Genomic DNA, 18,000 nt, shown 5'->3' with positions numbered 1-18,000 from the left:
TTCATTCAATTCACTACATACATTTCAAACAAGCCACTCATGCTATTATAGAAAACCAAAAAAAACCCCCATAGTATTTTCCTTGTCTGTTGATTTTTTTATTCCCTGCTTGTCTCTTGTCTTTTAATAATTTTAGTTCTTTAATACAGAAAAAAATGTAAGTAAAATATGCCATGTATTATGGGAATGCACCAAATCAACTATAATACGGTATATCTGATATACACTGACTGTCATGCTTGAGTGAATGTTAATAGAATTTATTCTGAAGGTACATGTTAGAGACATCTACTCTTTAACTATTTACTATACCCTTAAGATGAAAAGTGGGGATGTCACTACATATTTCAGGTCACACTGATGGCTCAAAAAACAAATGTGCAAATTTTGTACAAATCAGAAGTCTTGAGTCTGAGGATGCAGTTAGGATATGTTGCACACTGCTATACTCAGCTCATATTTGACAAAGGCAAAAAAGAAAAGTTTTCATATAATTCATTTCATGCTATGATGGGTTCAGTCTCAGCCAAACATGAGATACAAGATTCTGGAAAAAGATGCAATATAGTGATTCTCTTACCCAGACACCATGATGCAGGAAGCATTATTGCTGATTGCCTTAAGACATGTGAGAGGGCAAGAGTATTTTTTACTACTGATTCCGTTCCTTAATTGGTTTCTCTCAAAATCATAGGCAGGATAAATTTATTAAAACTGCTTAAATTATAATTTAGAGATAAGGAGTATTTGTAATAGAGATTATACAATTATACATTTGCACGTTATTAAAATGTAGTCTAAAAACAATGAGGATGATCCAGTTACCCCACTGCGTCCTTCTCTCCCCTTTACTCAAGGGAGAACTGCATGTTCCTAATGACAAATATTGCGATGGGACTGGACTAGCCCCATGGTTTCTTAAAAATTGTGAAGAAGGTGTTTATTAAGAACAACATACGTAGGGCTCTTACGTTTTTAACCAATATCTCCTCCAAGAGGTTTACTCCAAGACAGTTTATTAAATAAAAAAGCAAGGTGATTTTTTTACAATTTCTATTTCTGTAGAGACATGCAGTATTTTAATACAGTCTATACCAAACTGCTGGAGAGATTTTAAATACATGGAATGTTAAAGTATTGTTTCAATATTGTACACCTCTATTCCATATTATAGATTGCAATTGATAAGTAATACATTTAGTCAATTATATGTAAAAAAAATATTTTTCTGCTTTTCTGTCCAAAAGGACACACAAAATAGCATACAAAAAGCAATAAAAATACAATAAATGCAGCAAAATATAACAAACAAAAACAATAAATAAATAATCATACAAGACCAGAATCATATAACAAACAGGAAAAAAATCAGCAGCCAAAGCCAGCAGTCCCACTAAAATCACCAATCAAGGGGACAACTAGCCAATATTGAAGGCCCGTCAAAATAAGATATTCTTCGCTAAGCATCTGAAGGTCAGTAAGGAAGGGGGAGACTCCTGACAGACAGGGTTCCACTATATAGGTATAGCAACTGAGAAGGTTCTGTCCCAGTTGTCCACTGACTATAGGTCTGATGGGACTAGGGATGTCAGAGAATTCCACCACGGATCTCGGTAAGGCCGAATGCCAGTGCATTTGGCCCCCCGAAATCCATGGTGGAACAAAGCCCCCCCGCCCCCCACCCCACGAAAGGCGCGCAAAACGGGACACCTACCTGCCGTTTGCACTGACTTGCGAATGGTGGCCGCGTCCGCGTCCGCCATTCGCTTCATCACTATAGCCGTGATAGGCTACGTAAATACGTAGGTAGCCTATCACGGCTAACGCAGGAACGCCATTTGCGTCCCTGTGGAAGCCGTGATAGGCTGTGTAAGTATTTACGTAGCCTGTCACGGCAAAAAAAGGGAACGCAAATGGCGGCGGCTACAGCGACTGCCATTTGCGTTCCCTTTTTTTTTTGGCCGTGATAGCCTACGTAAATATTTACGTAGGCTATTATGGCAAAAGAGAGGGGCGCCAATGGTGTAGTGGCCGCCATTTGCACCCATCTCTCTTGCCGTAATAGGCTACGTAAATATTTACGTAGCCTATCACGGCCACCCCAAAAAGGGAACTCAAATGGTGGCCTCCATAGCCGCCGCCATTTGCATTCTCTGGTTGTTGTTTTTTTGCCGTGATAGGCTACGTAAATATTTACATAGCCTATCACGGCAAAATACAGGGACGCAAATGGCGGCGGCTACGGGAGCTGCCATTTGCATCCCTGCAGGCTGCCCAGAGGCCGGATGTCCGGCTGCAGGCGGCCCCAGCAGGTGGCTCTGCGGAATCTCTGCTGAGTGGAGCCGGCCGGAGAGAATTTCGGGGGGAGGGATGGAGCGCCTCCCCCCCACTGCGAATGTCACCCTTCGAAAAGGTAAGTGACTTTCATACATCCCTAAGTGGGACACAGACCAGGGCTTCTCCCAAAGACCTCAAAGCAAAGGGGAGGCAGGATCATGTGGGAGCAGGTGGTCCTTTAAATACCCCAAACTCAAATGATCTAGGGCAGGGTTGGGGAACATGTAGCCCTCCAGATCTTGTTGGACAGCAACTCCCATCAGCACTAGGTAGCATAGCCAATAGTGCGGGGTCATGGGAGTTGCAGTCCAACAACACATTCCCCAACCCCGCTTTAGGGCTTTAAAGGTGATAAACAGCACTTTGAACTGGGCATGAAAACAAACGAGGAGCCAATTAAGATTGAATGAAAATGGTGTGACATTCTCTGAAAAATAGGCCTGCATTACTCGCATTCTGCATTAGCTGCAGTCTCTGAACACTTTTCAAAGGTATCCCCACACAGAGTGTGTTACAGTAGTTAAGTGATATGTGACCAAGGTACATCTCTTGTGACCAAGGTACATGAGGTAGTGGCCAGATCTGGCTTCTCCAGGGAAGGGTGCGGCTGGTGGACTAGCCAAAATTGCAAAGGCACTGCAGGCCACAGCCATTCCCTGACTATCCAAGGCCATCTCCAAGAGTACTTCCAAACTGTGGATCTGATCTTTCAAGGGCAGTGCAATCCCATCTAAAACCGGCTGTACACCTAACCTCATGTTAGCTTTCCTACTGACCAAGGGTACTTCTTTCTCACTGAGGAAGGGGGCCCATTGCAGGTCTCTTGCTCAAGGCACCTCAAAATACTTGGAGCCAGTACTGTTTGTATTGCATGGTTTTTATTGTCTCCTTAGTGTAAAGATGTGATTTTTCTAAAGATCCCTTCCTTTCACCAAGGACAAACCTGTGCATGCGCAGTAGCAGGCTTCCAGCATGTGCGGCGCTGGTAGAAACTGTGACCAGAAAGGAATTCTGTGTATGCAGTCCTGAGAGCGGGATGTCTGCATGAAGCTGTGTGCAGAATTCCCCAAACTGGATCAAGGACTGCCCATGCAGGACTGAACAGAAAGTTGGTGCTATTAGCTTTGACAGCACTGATCACCTGCTGGGGCATGGGACAGAGGCCAGGATCCAAAGAACTACTCTAGGTACACCCAGAGAGGTAGGCATGCCCGATGGCATTTTTGCCTCTCTTTTTTCTTTGAAGAGTAACAGACTACCATGCCATATCACAATGTACTTTTGAAAGTCCCCACCCATTTCAATAGTGGGTACAATGTGACATGGAAAGAGGGCCTGCTTCCTGCATAGCTGAATCTCAAATCTCCCTTGGGTATACAGAATGAATTGTGCACCTCTTTAGATCTCTGCTTCTAAGTTTTATCAGCTTATTTCAAACACAATTCTAGATTTCTGGTTAGCCTTGGTAGGGTGTACAATCAGTCAGATTAGCAGCTAATCAACTTTTCTTCGTTAAAATAATCAGATTTTAAAATATAAATAAAATGCTACCCTGCCACTTACCCTTTCTTTCTGCGTACTAAGATCAAGATGCAATTTTATATCACTTTTTCAAATTAATTTGTGCGTTTACAAAAAAGTTGCTTTCTCTTCTTAAATGAAATTTCATGTATAATAAGTAGGATTTGATTGAGTTTTCTTTAATTTAATAAGAAAAACTCTGTGAAAACTAACAACACTAGGCATACTTTTTAATTGGCATGATTACATTTTAATTGGCATGAAAAAAATTAAAGACAAGGATTTTAACTTCTAACAATGGTAAAATAGAGAGATGTGGTTTTTAATATTACTTTCATCTAAGGTGAACAGTGTGGAATGGAAATACATTAGAATGAAATGTCAGTGGTGCGTACAGTTTAATCTGTGAAATTTTGTCCCCTGTGCTGAATATTACTCAGTCTCAATTGCATATTAAACAACCCTATCAAGGCAGGCATTGGCATCTGCTGTGCTGACACAAATTGTGAATTAAATGAAATTGATGTCCTCTGTCGTATATTTATGAAGACGGACCATTCTCTGAAGTATTCTGTTTATGAAGAATTTATGATTGCAAACTGTTCCAGAACAAAAAAGTGGCAATAAATTCCTTTTTGTGACCCTACCCTCCAAGGGCATCGATTTCACCTCCTGCTGCTACTTTTGTTACAGCATAAAAACAATAGCTAAAGCTGGATTCCACTGAGAGCCTTCAAATTATCAATATTTGAGCCATCAAAATAGAAGGGTGTTGCCAAGAATATGTGTTGTTTTTCCCTGATATGATCTCCCAAACACATTATTTGCACAATGCTTTAGAATAGATGAGTATCTGTTGATTTAATTCATTGTGTGTTTCAAAGCTTATTCTTAGACTGTAAAGTCTCAAAACATGTAGTCCATAGTCATTCCACTGACTTGAATGGAGCTAATCCAAACCCTGCCCTCCTTTAAAGATTCATTGATTATTGCAGCCAGTAGAGGAGGACTTTCTGGGACTTAGCTTTCGTTACCCTTGACAGACATAGGTCCAGTTCCCAAATAATTGCTCACACAGCCCCAATTATATTCTCTGCCTCTGTAGGTTAAAAAAAACACCTGAGCCTTTCATGCCTCATATTTTGGCTATTATCTAAACTAGCCCCAAGTAAAGCTGCATACAAGTGATTTTATCTGTAAAATACATGGCAAATTCATCAGAGTGATCAGATGATCATCAAACAAGTAGACACTTTCAGGCCACTAACAACACATAAAACCAGACTCTGCTTTGCAGATGCATTGGCAGAAAAGACGAAAGATGTCCTCTGTGACATCATTGCCATGTCAAAGTTGTTTTAAAATGTTCTGCTTCACAATTGGTTAGCTTTGGCGAAGAAGAGTGCTAGCTGCACTCTGGTTGGCTACAGCCCAGCTTCATCTCAGCTCCCTCATAAACTAGGTGATATGTGGCTGCCCCAGCAGTAGAAGATCCTGATGCACTGCAATTGGTTGTTATTGTCTTTCACCTTGATCCTCAGTTGCTAACATCTAATGATTCTGACGGAATTTACTCCTAAATGTACAGCATAAGGGCTAAGCTACACCGTAGCTACATGTAGTAGTAACCCAGTGGTAGTTGCTCAGTTGCAAAATGCCTGCAGAAGAAAGGAGCTCTCCTGAAACTCCATCCCCCAGCTGCTTTTTTCTCAGCAATGTTCCAGATCTGAGTTTACGTTTCAAATATGGGTGTGCAACCCTGGCCAGAGGAAAATCAAAGCACCTGAGAACACCATGTTTCAACAGTTAAGCAGCTGGTTGGAGAAAGGTTAAGGTCCCCTTCTCTGCTGAGGAGGGGCCTTCACAATGTAGAAGAGGTTGTTGGGCCTTTCTTCTGCAGGCACTTTGCAACTGAGCAACTACCACTGGGTTACTACTACATGTAGCTACAGTGTAGTTTAGCCCTTATGCTGTACATTTAGGAGTAAATTCCCTCAGAATCATTAGTTGTTAGCAACTGAGGATCAAGGTGAAAGACAATAACAACCAATTGCAGTGCATGGAGTTTGGGCTAACATGACACATGGCTACAGTGTAATCATGTGTAGTTTTGTCCTTGGCTCATTTTGAAACCAAGAATAACCAGTCACTGTAATGTTGGTATCAAACAATCAAAATACACATCCAGCATTCATCTACATGGTGCCAACAAGGGTATCAAGATCCATGTGCTATCAAATAATACTTTGTTATAAATTTCCACAGATTAAGAAGTTTGTCATAACAAGCCTCCAGTGACTCAGTTCAATTGCTTGAGAAATCTGAGGTTAATTTCATATTCTGCCCCAATATTATTATTTATCAAGTGTTACACAGCAGGTGAACATACAGACTAGATGTATAGACTGGACTTATGTCCACTGGAGCATCCTGCTCTCCTGAAAATAATTGCTTTTGCAGATATGCATGTGCTCATAATAATATTTCAAAATGGGGCTACTTATTATATTACTTAACTACTAAACATAAATATATAAACATAAACAAATACACTGTGGTCACCTTTCAAAATCTATGGATATTTTAAATAATTATTTTAAACATTTATATTACTATTTTAAATAAATAGAGAAATAAAACTCGATGTTAAATATGATTACAATGGGTTGGATCCCAGTGTAGTAATACTTAGAATAAACCATGATTAACTTAAGTCCCACTTACATCAATGGCTCTGCTCTAAGTATGACAAAGTCTGGATCCAACTCAATAAATATATTACATTTATTTTTAAATTCAATTAGGTGGCAGTTTTCATCATTATACAATTTCATATGCATTGTTTACATGTGATATTAAGAAAATGGTGGCTGAGATTTTAAAATGCCTTTGCACAAACTGAAGAAACTTCTACTCATGTAAGACAATATCCACCCACCACAAGATTATTGTAATTCACCTATAGTGCTTCAGCCACCTCCACCATATCTCTCACTATTTCAGAGGGTTTCCCAACCCACAGGACTGGCTTTTAGGGGGAGGTAGAAGGTGATAGTGTGGTAGGTCCTCTTCCTCAAACATAGTTCCACTCCCATGTAATTGGGTCCAAGCCAAAGACTTTACTAAAATCCTTCTCCAAGCAAAGCCAATGGCAGTTTTGTCATTGATTGTTAAGACAACGGAAGGTGGATTGAGATGAGCATTTCATCACACATTCTATAACACATTTTACCTTACATCTGCTACAAGTATATTGTAAGGTTCTTGTTAATACCTGAGGGGGTAGCACAGATGTCTAAACTACCCTGGGGTAAGAGTGCTCTTCACAGGGTAGTTTGGTTATCTATGTGGGTCAGTCAACTAGGTTACCAAGTGGTTATATATGTATGCTGCCAGTTTGGTAAGTGTCACAAAAACAATGATAACCATGTTGACCATAAGAAAAAATCCATGTTGCAGTAATACCTTCATTAGACCAACCAAAAGATCACTAAATAAAATCTTGCACACTTTGGGGGGTGATCTGTTGGCTGGCCTAATAAAGGTATTACAGCAACATGGATTTTGGAACTTTAGTAAGCGGTAGCCTGAATCCATCTAGAGTAGGGTATTTAGACTGCAATCCTATACCCACTTATCTGTGGTTAAGCCCCTATTGAACTCAGTAGACTTACATTTAGGCAATACGCATAGGGTTGTGCTGTAAATGAAATAAATAATTAAAGTAACTAGGGGTGCAATCCTATGCAAGTTCAAGTGGAAAAAAAGGCCTACAACTCCTAGCATGCCCCAGCCAGCTATGCTAGCTGGGGCATGCTGGGAGTTGTAGGCCTTTTTTTCCATCTAAACTTGCATAGGATTGCACCCTATTATAGGTACTATCTAGATAAAGATATTGCTGGGCAGCCGTCAGATACACATGCTTTAGAACATGAGATTAATCTATGGTTTCTTTCTCTGTCGCGTTAGAAAACTCTAGGAGAGAAGATCCAAGACACAATGGTAGGACACAGTGGGTTAGGTCCACGTGACCTGCTTTCGCCTGAAAGCGGCAGCCTGGTAAAGCAGCTGGAGGTCAGGATCAAAGAGCTGAAAGGGTGGCTGAGAGATACTGAGCTTTTTATCTTCAATTCCTGTCTGAGGCAAGAAAGTGAAGGAACAATGAATGCTGAGAAACAACTGCAATACTTTAAGGTAACAAAGAAACACACACAGCATTGATGCAAGTTGGGTTGCTGTTTGGAGGAAAATAAAATATGAAGTGTGTACACGGCTTATTCCCATGTATTTGCATCTTCAATCATGCGCACATAATTTCCAGTACATTTGTATGGGGATATTACTTTTTTCAATAACAGAATTTAATTTTAGGGATACATCTCTCAGTACATAAGCATTTACAAGGATCAAAATAATTTTAGCCTTACGTCTTGACTCCTTATAACTGTTTCACTGTATTCAGTGCTGAATTCGGCCTACTGCATCTAGCTTAATGAAGAATCATTATGTGATTCTAGTGCCGAAGTCATAAATTTCACTTGAATCAACATAGCATAAATAAGAGAAAAAGGAAAACTCATACAGTTGCTTCTTATGCTTTGTGTCATGGCAGTACCTTTGCGCTATTATTGTGATCCAGTCTTAAGCTTATTGAAACATTGGTACTAGGCTAGTGAACCAGTGCACTGGACTTTCTCTAAATCAGGGATGCAGAACTTCAGATCCAGGAACTAAGCCTGTGGAGAGGCATTTCAACCTTTAAGAAGTGGGGGGGGGGCTGTATAAAAGCTGGGAAACCACCAGGGGAAAGGGGTAGGGCCAGGGGAAAGGGATGTGGTCATCTGTGGAACCTTGAGGTGCCAGATAGAACCCTGGGAGGGCCAGATTTGGCTCCAGGACCTGAGGTTCTGCAGGGTTGATCAGGAGTGACATTTGTGGCTGGGCAGCTGGCCATTCACTAAGGCCATGGCCCGCTAGCTCTAACTGCCTTCTCAAAGGAGCCAAGAGGCAAAACTAGCTCTTGGCCCACTACCCTAAATACACATCACTTCATTATACACTGGTTAATAATTAAGGGCACAATCCTATGCATGTTTAGACAGAAATAAGTCCTACAACTCCCAGCATTCCCTATCCAGTTGTAGGACTTATTTCTGTCTAAACATGCATAGGATTGCACCCTAAGTCCCACTTCATATATTACTTATTTAAAAAAACAGAGCTATCAGAAAACAATTATTATATAGTTGTGGTAAGAACACTACTTCTTTTTGCAGGGGTATAGATAACATCTTCAAGCCATCTTTATCACGTTAAATTTAAAATCCACAATAAAAATGTTTTCAAATTCTCCAATAGCCTCTTGGGGAAACGTACATAAGAGAAAATTGATATAATTAACAATATGAAGTGTGTAATATGCATATTTCAGAGAAAATGTTTAGAACATTTTCAGGAACTCTAGTAGATAAACCTGCTGTGGTTTCATTAAACTTACTTTCTACTTTGCTAAAATACAATCTTATTAGTGTTCATTATAGTATGCAAATCATGGTTTCACAGTAGAACATTTCATATTATATTCATACAGATGGTGTACACGATAACCATACATAGAAAACATTTATTTCAGTAAACAATACAGTTGTTTACTCTTACTTTTAGATGGCAGTGTTAAATTTTAAATTGTATTGATTGATTCTGTACAAAGAAAAACGTTTTTTAAAGTTTTTCTCTGGTTGGAAAAAAGAGGCTGATGTAGATTTTCAATAGAAGTAGAAGTGGCATGCCAGTTTAACATGCAAAGCACAGACTGCTTAGATCTTTTAAATGTCTGAATTGCCCCTTAAACTGTGCATACCTTGAATATATTGGAGACTTCCACAAGACCAAGTTCCATCATGTGAGGCCCACCATGCTGTGATTTCAGAGTGGTTTTGTGCATCAGGTGTCATTCCTTCTGTACCTCTGCCCATGACCCAATCGAGGTATGAAGATGCAGATTGGAGAAACTATTCTTTTAGGTTGCTTGAAACGTTTTATAGTCCTTCAGCCAGCTAGTAAAACTTTGTTTTTTTAAAAAAAATTACTTCTTCAAAAATGATCCAGGCTGTTGTTCTAATTAATATTTCATAATGTGAGCTCTAAATATCCGCTGAAAGTTAAAATAAGACAATACTGTAAGTATTATATTACTTTATCTGTTTTATTTCTGCATTTGTTTAAAAGTCGGCACACAAAAGAATAAAATCAACAATAGTAAAAGTAAAAGGGCAAGAGAATAATAATTAAGTTGTTCTAAGATTTCAAAAACAGAACAAACCATGATTGAACATTACCACTACAATTCAAAAGTGAAATAGCACACGTAATACAATTATGAAACCCCAAGAGCTACTGAACGTATTTATGAGCAATTAGATTTTGACTTGCAATTTTGATGGGACATAATAGTTCAACTCTATTCTGCATTAGTCAGGATGCATGAGTCAGGAGTATTATGTCCAGTTCTAGGTGCCCCATTTTAAGAAGGACATGGACAAGTTGGAGCACTTCCAGAGAAGACCAACCAGGATGGTAAAGGGTCTGAAAACCAAGTTCTATGAAAAAAAAGTTGCAAGAGCTGGATTCAACAGTGGAAATTATTGTCTCGGGAGGTGGTGTTTTCCTTCGCTAGAGGTATATAAGCAGAGGCTGCATGGCCATTTGTTAGGGATGCTGTAGCTGCATCCTGCAGTGCGGAGCCTGCATTAAGCTGGGAGTTGGACTATATGATCTCTGAGGTCACTTCCAGCTCTATGATTCTGTCATGATCTCCTGAATGATAAAAGAGTTGGTGCCACACTTACTTGTCAGGGAAAAGCATTCCACAAACAGGGTGCTGGCTAGGGTGGCCATGTGTCCTCTTTTATGGAAGACAGTCCTCTATTTGCAGGGCTGCCAGAGGACTGTCCTCTATTTGAAGGTGTCCTTTATTTGAAAGGCTGTCCAATTCGATTCCAGTTTAAAGATAAAGAACCATAAGCACTATTGCCCATCAACAGCACTGAGACAGCAGACTGAACAGGCAGGCACCCTCTTTACTGGTCACACCCTTCCACACTACGTTGGTATGTACTGTATTTCTAATTAAATTACAATAATCATTTCTAAATTTGCATCTATACATATAAATTAACATATGCATTCTTTTTGCAAATCGGTGTCCTCTTTTGTCCTCTTTTTTGCTGAGTCGTAAGTGGCTTCCCTCATGCCACCCTAGTGTCAGCAACAAAAAGGCTCTCCCTGGTTGTCAGTTACTTGAATTCACCTGGTGGGGAAATCTGGAGAAGGGCCTCCAGTGCAAATCTTACACTTCAGGCAGGTTCATAGGGGGGAAGAACAATGGCTCCCTGTCAGAAGTCTAACCACCATTTCCAGAACTATTTGAAGTTTCCAAATTGTCTTCAAGGCCAGCCCCACAATGCATTACATTAGTATAAGCAGGATATTACAAGAGTACGGATAATTGTAACAATCAGGGATGTACGGACTGTATAAAATCTGTTCCGTCTGTGATTCGCAGATTGTCAAGCACCTTTTGTTCTGTCATCCGCCCACAGATGGATGCAAATATATATTTTTTCATCATGCAGAAAAATATGGAAATAATTACATAAATATTTACGTATTTACATGATTTACCTCAGTACGTAACATTTAGTGTATTGTCCCCCATTCCATTCAACGTTTCGTCAGCAGAAACTTATGTATTTTTCTACAGATTTATATGTGTAAATTTCAGGAAAGTAAAAAAATCCGAAAATCCATGGACAACTTGAGCGGGTCACTCCACAGAACTTGAGGGGGTCACTCCACAGCGGATTCTGCAGGTCGTATTCTTAGAAATCCAAGCTCACTTTAATCCATCACGAATTTCTCCAGCATCCCTAGTAACAAGTAGGGATGTACGAAAGTCTTCCCTGGCTCCACACCGGAAAAACCGTGGGCGGGGGGAAGCGCTCCGTCCCTCCGCCCAGAATCCTCCCCGGCTGGCTTTGCTCCATGGCGGCTCTGCGGAGCTGCTGGCCAGGGCCAGCCACATCATGGCAAAGAGCAGGGATGTAAATGGCGTCCATTTACAGCTGTATTTAGGTTAATCTAACAGCTTTATGGCTGCAAATGGTGTCCACTATGCCATTTGCGTCCGGAGTTAGCCCTCACTCAGACAGCAGTACGGTGCAGCAACGGCAACCGGCTGTATCGCCAGCGATGTGGAGCCGGCAGCCGGCTCTGTGGTATCACCGCGCAGAGGAGCCAGCTCATTGCCTCCCCTGGCTCATTGCCTCCCCCCAGACCAGCAGGTAGGGAATCCGCCCATCCCTAGGCCTATAAGACTGTCGAGTCCAACCCCCTGCTCAGTGCAGGAAACTAAGTCAAAGCGTCCCTGACGGATAGCTGTCCAGCTTCATCTTGAATGCCTCCAGTGTGGGAGAGCCCACTACCTCCCTAGGTAATTGGTTCCATTGTCGTATTGCTCTAATTCCTCTCCAGCTTGTCTGCATCCTTCTTAAAAGTGTGGTGCCCAGAACTGGACACAGTACTCCAGATGAGGCCTAACCAGTGCTGAGTAGAGGGGAACTAGTACTTCACAAGATTTGGAACCTATACTTCCATTAATGCAGCCCCAAATAGCATTTGTCTTTTTTGTAGCCACATCACATTGTTGGCTCATATTCAGCTTGTGATCTACAACAATTCCAGGATCCTTCTCGCTTGTAATATTTTTGAGCCAAGTATTCCCCATCTTGTAACTGTGCATTTGGTTTCTTTTTCCTAGGTGCAAAGCTTGGCATTTATCCCTATTCAATTTCATTCTGTTGTTTTCTGTCCAGCACTCCAGCCTATCCAGATCACTTTGAATTTTGTTTCTGTCTTCCAAGGTATGAGCTATCCCGCCCAATTTTGTGTCATCTGCAAATTTGATCAGCATTCCCTGCACCTCCTCCTCCAAGTCATTAATACAAATGTTGAAGAGCACTGGGCCCAGGACTGAGCCCTGCGGTACCCCGCTTGTTACCTCTCCCCAGTTTGAGAAGATCCCATTGAAAAGCACTCTTTGAGACCGATCCTGTAGCCAACTGTGGATCTACCTGATTGTTGTCTCATCTAGCCCACTTTGAACTAGTTTGCTAATCAGGATATCATGGGGCACTTTGTCGAAAGTTTTGCTGAAGTCGGGGTATATTATGTCCACAGCATTCCCACAGTCCACAAGGGTTACCTGATCAAAAAATGAGATCGGATTAGTCTGGCAGAATTTGTTCTTGACAAATCCATGTTGGCGTCAAGTAATCACTGCATTGTTTTCAAGGTGCTTGCAGGTGGATTGCTTTATCATCTGCTCCATAATTTTCCCAGGGATTGATGTCAGACTGACTGGTCTGTAGTTCCCAGGTTCCTCCTTTTTGCTCATTTTGAAGATAGGGACAACATTAGCCCTCCTCCAAACATCTGGCACTTCACCTGTCCTCCATGATTTCTCAAAGTTAATAGACAGTGGCTCTGAGAGTTCTTCTGCCAGTTCTTTTATTACTCTAGGATGCAGTTCATCTGGCCCTGGAGATTTGAACTCATTCAAAGTAATTAGGTGTTCCTTGACCATATGCCTATCGATCTCAAGCTGCAATCCTGCCCCTTCAGCCTGTACTTTGCCTTTGCCAGGGGGTCATAGACCCTCTTTCGGGAGAAGACTGAGCCAAAGTAGGAATTGAGCACTTCTGCCGTTTCTTTGTCATCTGCTATCATTTTGCCATCCTTATTTAATAGTTGAACCACCATTTCTTTCCTCTGTCTTTTATTATGCATGTATCTGAAGAAAGCCTTTTTGTTGCTTTTAGCATCCCTCGCTAACCTCAGCTCGTTCTTGGCTTTAGCCTTCCTGACACCATCCCTGCAATTCTGTGCTACCTGCCTGTACTCTTCCTTTGTAGCTTGTCCTTCCTTCCACTTCCTGTATGTGTCCTTTTTTATTTTCAGGTCATCTGTAAGCTTTTTGTGAAGCCACATTGGCTTCTTCTGTTGTCTTCCACCTTTTTTCCTTGTTGGAATTGTTTGTAATTGTGCCTTTAGAATGTCCTTTTTTAAAAAGTCCCACCCATCTTGGACTCCTTTTCTCATTAGAGTTGCTTGCCATGGGACCTTACTTATCATTGTTCTGAGTTTATTAAAATTGGCTTTCCTAAAATCCAGGATACGTGTTTGGCTGCACTCGGCTTTTGCTTCCTTTAGAACCAAGAACTCAAGTATAACATGGTCGCTTTCCCCCAGAGTTCCTTTAACTAACTGCTTGTTTACCCACTAAGTCATCTCTATTGGTTAGGATCAAGTCAAGGATAGCCGATCCTCTAGTTCCTTCCTCTACTTTCTGTAGGAGGAAATTATCAGCAACACAAATCAGGAATCTCTTTGAGGGACCATGTTTTGCAGAATATGTCTCCCAACAAATATTGGGGAAATTGAAGTCCCCCATTACTACTACATCATGCTTCCTTGAAACCTTGACAATTTGCTTTTCAAAAGTTTCATCCTCGAATTCTCCTTGATTGGGTGGCTGGTAGTAGACTCCGACCACCATGTTCCTTTTATTCTTTGCTCCATTTATTTTAACGCAGATGCTCTTGATGGGGCTACCAAGCTCATCCTCCTGTATTTCTGTGCAGAAATATGTATTTTTAACATATAGTGCAACTCCACCTCCCATTCTGTTCCTCCTGTTCTTTTTGAACAAGTTATATCCTTCAATTGCTGTATTCCAGTCATGGGGGTCATCCCAAAAAGTCTCAGTTACACCTATCAAGTCATAATTTCCCTCCCGTATTAAGAGTTCAGGTTTGTTCTGCTTGTTTCCCATACTGTGGACATTTGTGTATAGACATGGAAGACGACGTGCTTTATAGTCTGGCTTTCTTCCTACATTTTTCTGAACACTATTATTGGGCGCTATTAGAGCTGTTCTCCCCGGGAAGGCTGGTGTAGAGTCAGTGTGATGTGGTGTAATGGGTGGAGTATTGGATTTGGATGCAGGAGCCTTGGGCTCAATTTCCTCCAGAGCCATGAACTTCACTGCATGGCTTAGTCACTATCTCTCAGCCAGCAGACTCCCTCGCACAGTTGTTGCTAGGATAAATGCAGTCACCTTCATATTTGTCACTATGAGTACACTGAAGGAAAAATAGGGTACAAATGTAATCGATAAACGAATTACCATGTTTGGCACGCACGCGCGCGCGCCCACACCCACACCCACACACACACACACACCTCTTTTACAGTTGTGTATACAAGGTGTGCACATTCTGAGAATTTTTTTAAAAAATGTCTTAAGTAAATTCATGTCCCACTTTTCAGTTGCATTAAAAAAAAAAATTAAAAACAGAACAAAACAAAACCAGCCCAGCTGGAGCCAGAGTAAATGTTTGGTGCTGTCTTCACCTCCCCCTGGATTTCCATGTGGCAAATTGCATTAGATGACTCTGTTGTGGGAAGTTGTGCAGGGACAGCTGAGCAGGTGCAGGTCACCTGATCTGGTCTTTGCCTTCCTCCCTCTCTTGCTTGTTCTTTCAAACAGAGTGTTAGATGACACTATGTTTGCTGGGAAGGGGACAGCCCACCTGGTGTTGTCTCACCTGCCTGCCTCTCTCACAGGTCAGCTGGACTTGCCAGCATATGCATATGCCAAGATATAGCTGCATGCGCAACTGTTATACTTCAAGATTTCTGCAGAATTTCCTATACTTTTTCCTACATTGAAATGTAACATTTGACATGCCCCTGAGACACTTTAAGTGAGTCACCATTGACTAAACACCCAATTTTAGAAGCATCATTGCATATTAATTTCTGAGGCCTAATTGTCCATATAGTCTAACAATATAAACAGATAAAAAGTAAGCAACAGACTAATAAAATGGGATGCAACAATAATAAACTATATGCTATAATTTCTTATAATGAGAGAAGCACTAACAATTTACAAAATCAGCATACATCACCCATGGCTTATATCTGTGTATACGGTCTTACGATTTTCTGACATTCTCAAGGTTAATTATGGCAAGACAGCACAACTTACAAAAACCATAACAAGCCTTAGAATTCTTTTAATATCGCTGCTTTCAATCCACAGTTTTATTTCATTACAGGGGCTTAGATCCAGATATCTGCCTGCAAAAGGCGGTGGGTGGAAGCTGATTTTTCCACCCCCTTCTTCCCTAGCACCTCCCAGAGCTACCTGAAAACGGATCTCCAGGGTCAGGGCCCTGCTGAGTGGAGTGGACTGTGGCACAAGGAGATCACAGAAAATAGGGCAGAGGTCGCTTCTGTGAGTGGAGCAGAAGGTGCCACCACCTGATTTCCCACAATGCCTCCCTTTCCTCTCCATACCACAGTCCATTCCATTCAGCAGGGGCCCTGACCCTTGAGGGAGCATTCTCAAGCAGCTCTGGGCCACTGTTGGGGGTATCTGCCTTCCTTGGGCAGATACCTCGATACAATCCAGAGTGACTTGAGATACCCAGAAAGCAGGAACGGGAGAAATCACAACTGCTTCAAATTTCTTGTTCTTAACATCTTTTTAGCCCTATTCTGGCATTACTGTAACAAAGGGGCAACATGGATAGAGTGAGGCTGTGTGCCCATATATTTAAGCCTCACCCTTGATATTGTGCATTTCTTGCCAGCCCCTCACATTCATTTCAGTCATTCATTTATTACGTTTCTATACCACCCATTTCTATATCTTTACTGGCTGTATAGCAGGCAGGTACATGGTGGTGCTCTCCATGCTGGGATTGGCTGTACTTATTGCATTTGTCTGGGGCAGATGAGTGAGATTTTCAGTTCAATTCATTTTTATAAGAATTTACCAATATTTGTAAAATTCATATTTAGGAGAGAAAGAAGTTGAGATTTTACATAAAAAAAATAATGTGGGAGAATGTGATGCTGACAAATTTGCTCAATCTGCTGCTGTCTCTGGCTCTCCCATGAAAAATTGTAAATTGTTTAGTGATCTGCCATTCTCTTAGTTCTGGTTGATTCCCAGAATCAGGTGTTCCTGGTAACATGATGCGGCAAGTTTGGCTTTCTCAGAATTCCTTGAAACAGGTGAAATTTTGAATGCAGAAGATGCAATAATTTCATATTTTGAAATCATTTGTCATAGCAACTCTTTTTGCCAGCTTGAGTTTCCTTATTGAAGGATACAATGGGATTTACAGATGATTATTTACCAAGTGATAAATTAACCACGGTGTACGTGTAATCACTTAGTAAGCCAATTGCCGATATTGTCCTGTGAAGTGGTAAGCAGGGTTTTTATCAGAAATCTGGGGAAACACCAGAGTGGTATCATTCTCTTCAACACTTAACACAACAATACAGACTATTTGCTTATCAGGTGATTACATTCACACCATAGTACTACTTGGTATTGGTAAATGGTTCTCTGTATAAAGTTATAAGAAGGACGTAAATAGTCTCATTTTTCGGTTCTTTGCCTGCCAATACTCTGTCATGTCCCTAAAATGTCTCCTCCTATAACTGTATGCTAGTTTAAACTTCAGGTAGCAGAATCTTTAAAATAGCAGGTTATTGACAAAACTGCATTTTTTATTCCAGGGGGACATTGTGATAGATGCCAGCATTTCAGTAATGATATAAGCAATCTGTAACCTATTATAATTCCCTTTCAGAAGAACTTAATTTTCATATTATTTTATATGACTGGAATTTTAATAGTGTTTTTAATTTAGAAAGAGAAGTATACTACGCATTACTAATGACATAGGAACATGGACTAAATAGCAGCACACCAAACTATACTGTGTAAATAACAAAGATTTTAAAAAGTACTTAACCCAGCATAAGGAATGGCACCAAGAAATTAAAGAATGTCATGTGTGGATAATCATAGCTTTCACAGACAAAAAGCATTCAAAGAGGTATCAGTTCTGGACTTCTTATTGAGCTCTGTCCAGATATTATACTGCTGAAGTCACACTGAGATAAATGCAGGTGCTACTTATTGGCTAGCAGTGCAAGAAGTTTAATTGTTTTCAAGTAATTTAAACATAATTATTTGTACATATGTTTCAAAGCCCA

General features: G+C 40.8%; 1 protein-coding gene across 1 annotated transcript in view; it reads left to right on the top strand.

The window, feature by feature from the left end:
- Positions 1-18,000, top strand: part of AKAP6 (A-kinase anchoring protein 6) — a 332,898-nt gene that overhangs the window by 253,067 nt on the left and 61,831 nt on the right. Inside the window, exon 11 of the mRNA XM_084827230.1 lies at positions 7,828-8,052. Within this exon, the coding sequence (XP_084683356.1) occupies positions 7,828-8,052 (225 nt within the window). The remainder of the gene's footprint in view (positions 1-7,827; positions 8,053-18,000) is intronic.

This window comes from Heloderma suspectum, chromosome 1 (genome assembly GCF_057233095.1).
Source record: "Heloderma suspectum isolate Gila_16-S chromosome 1, 16-S_ref, whole genome shotgun sequence".
Taxonomy (NCBI): Eukaryota; Metazoa; Chordata; class Lepidosauria; order Squamata; family Helodermatidae; genus Heloderma; species Heloderma suspectum.
This window is presented reverse-complemented; position numbering and strand designations above follow the sequence as displayed.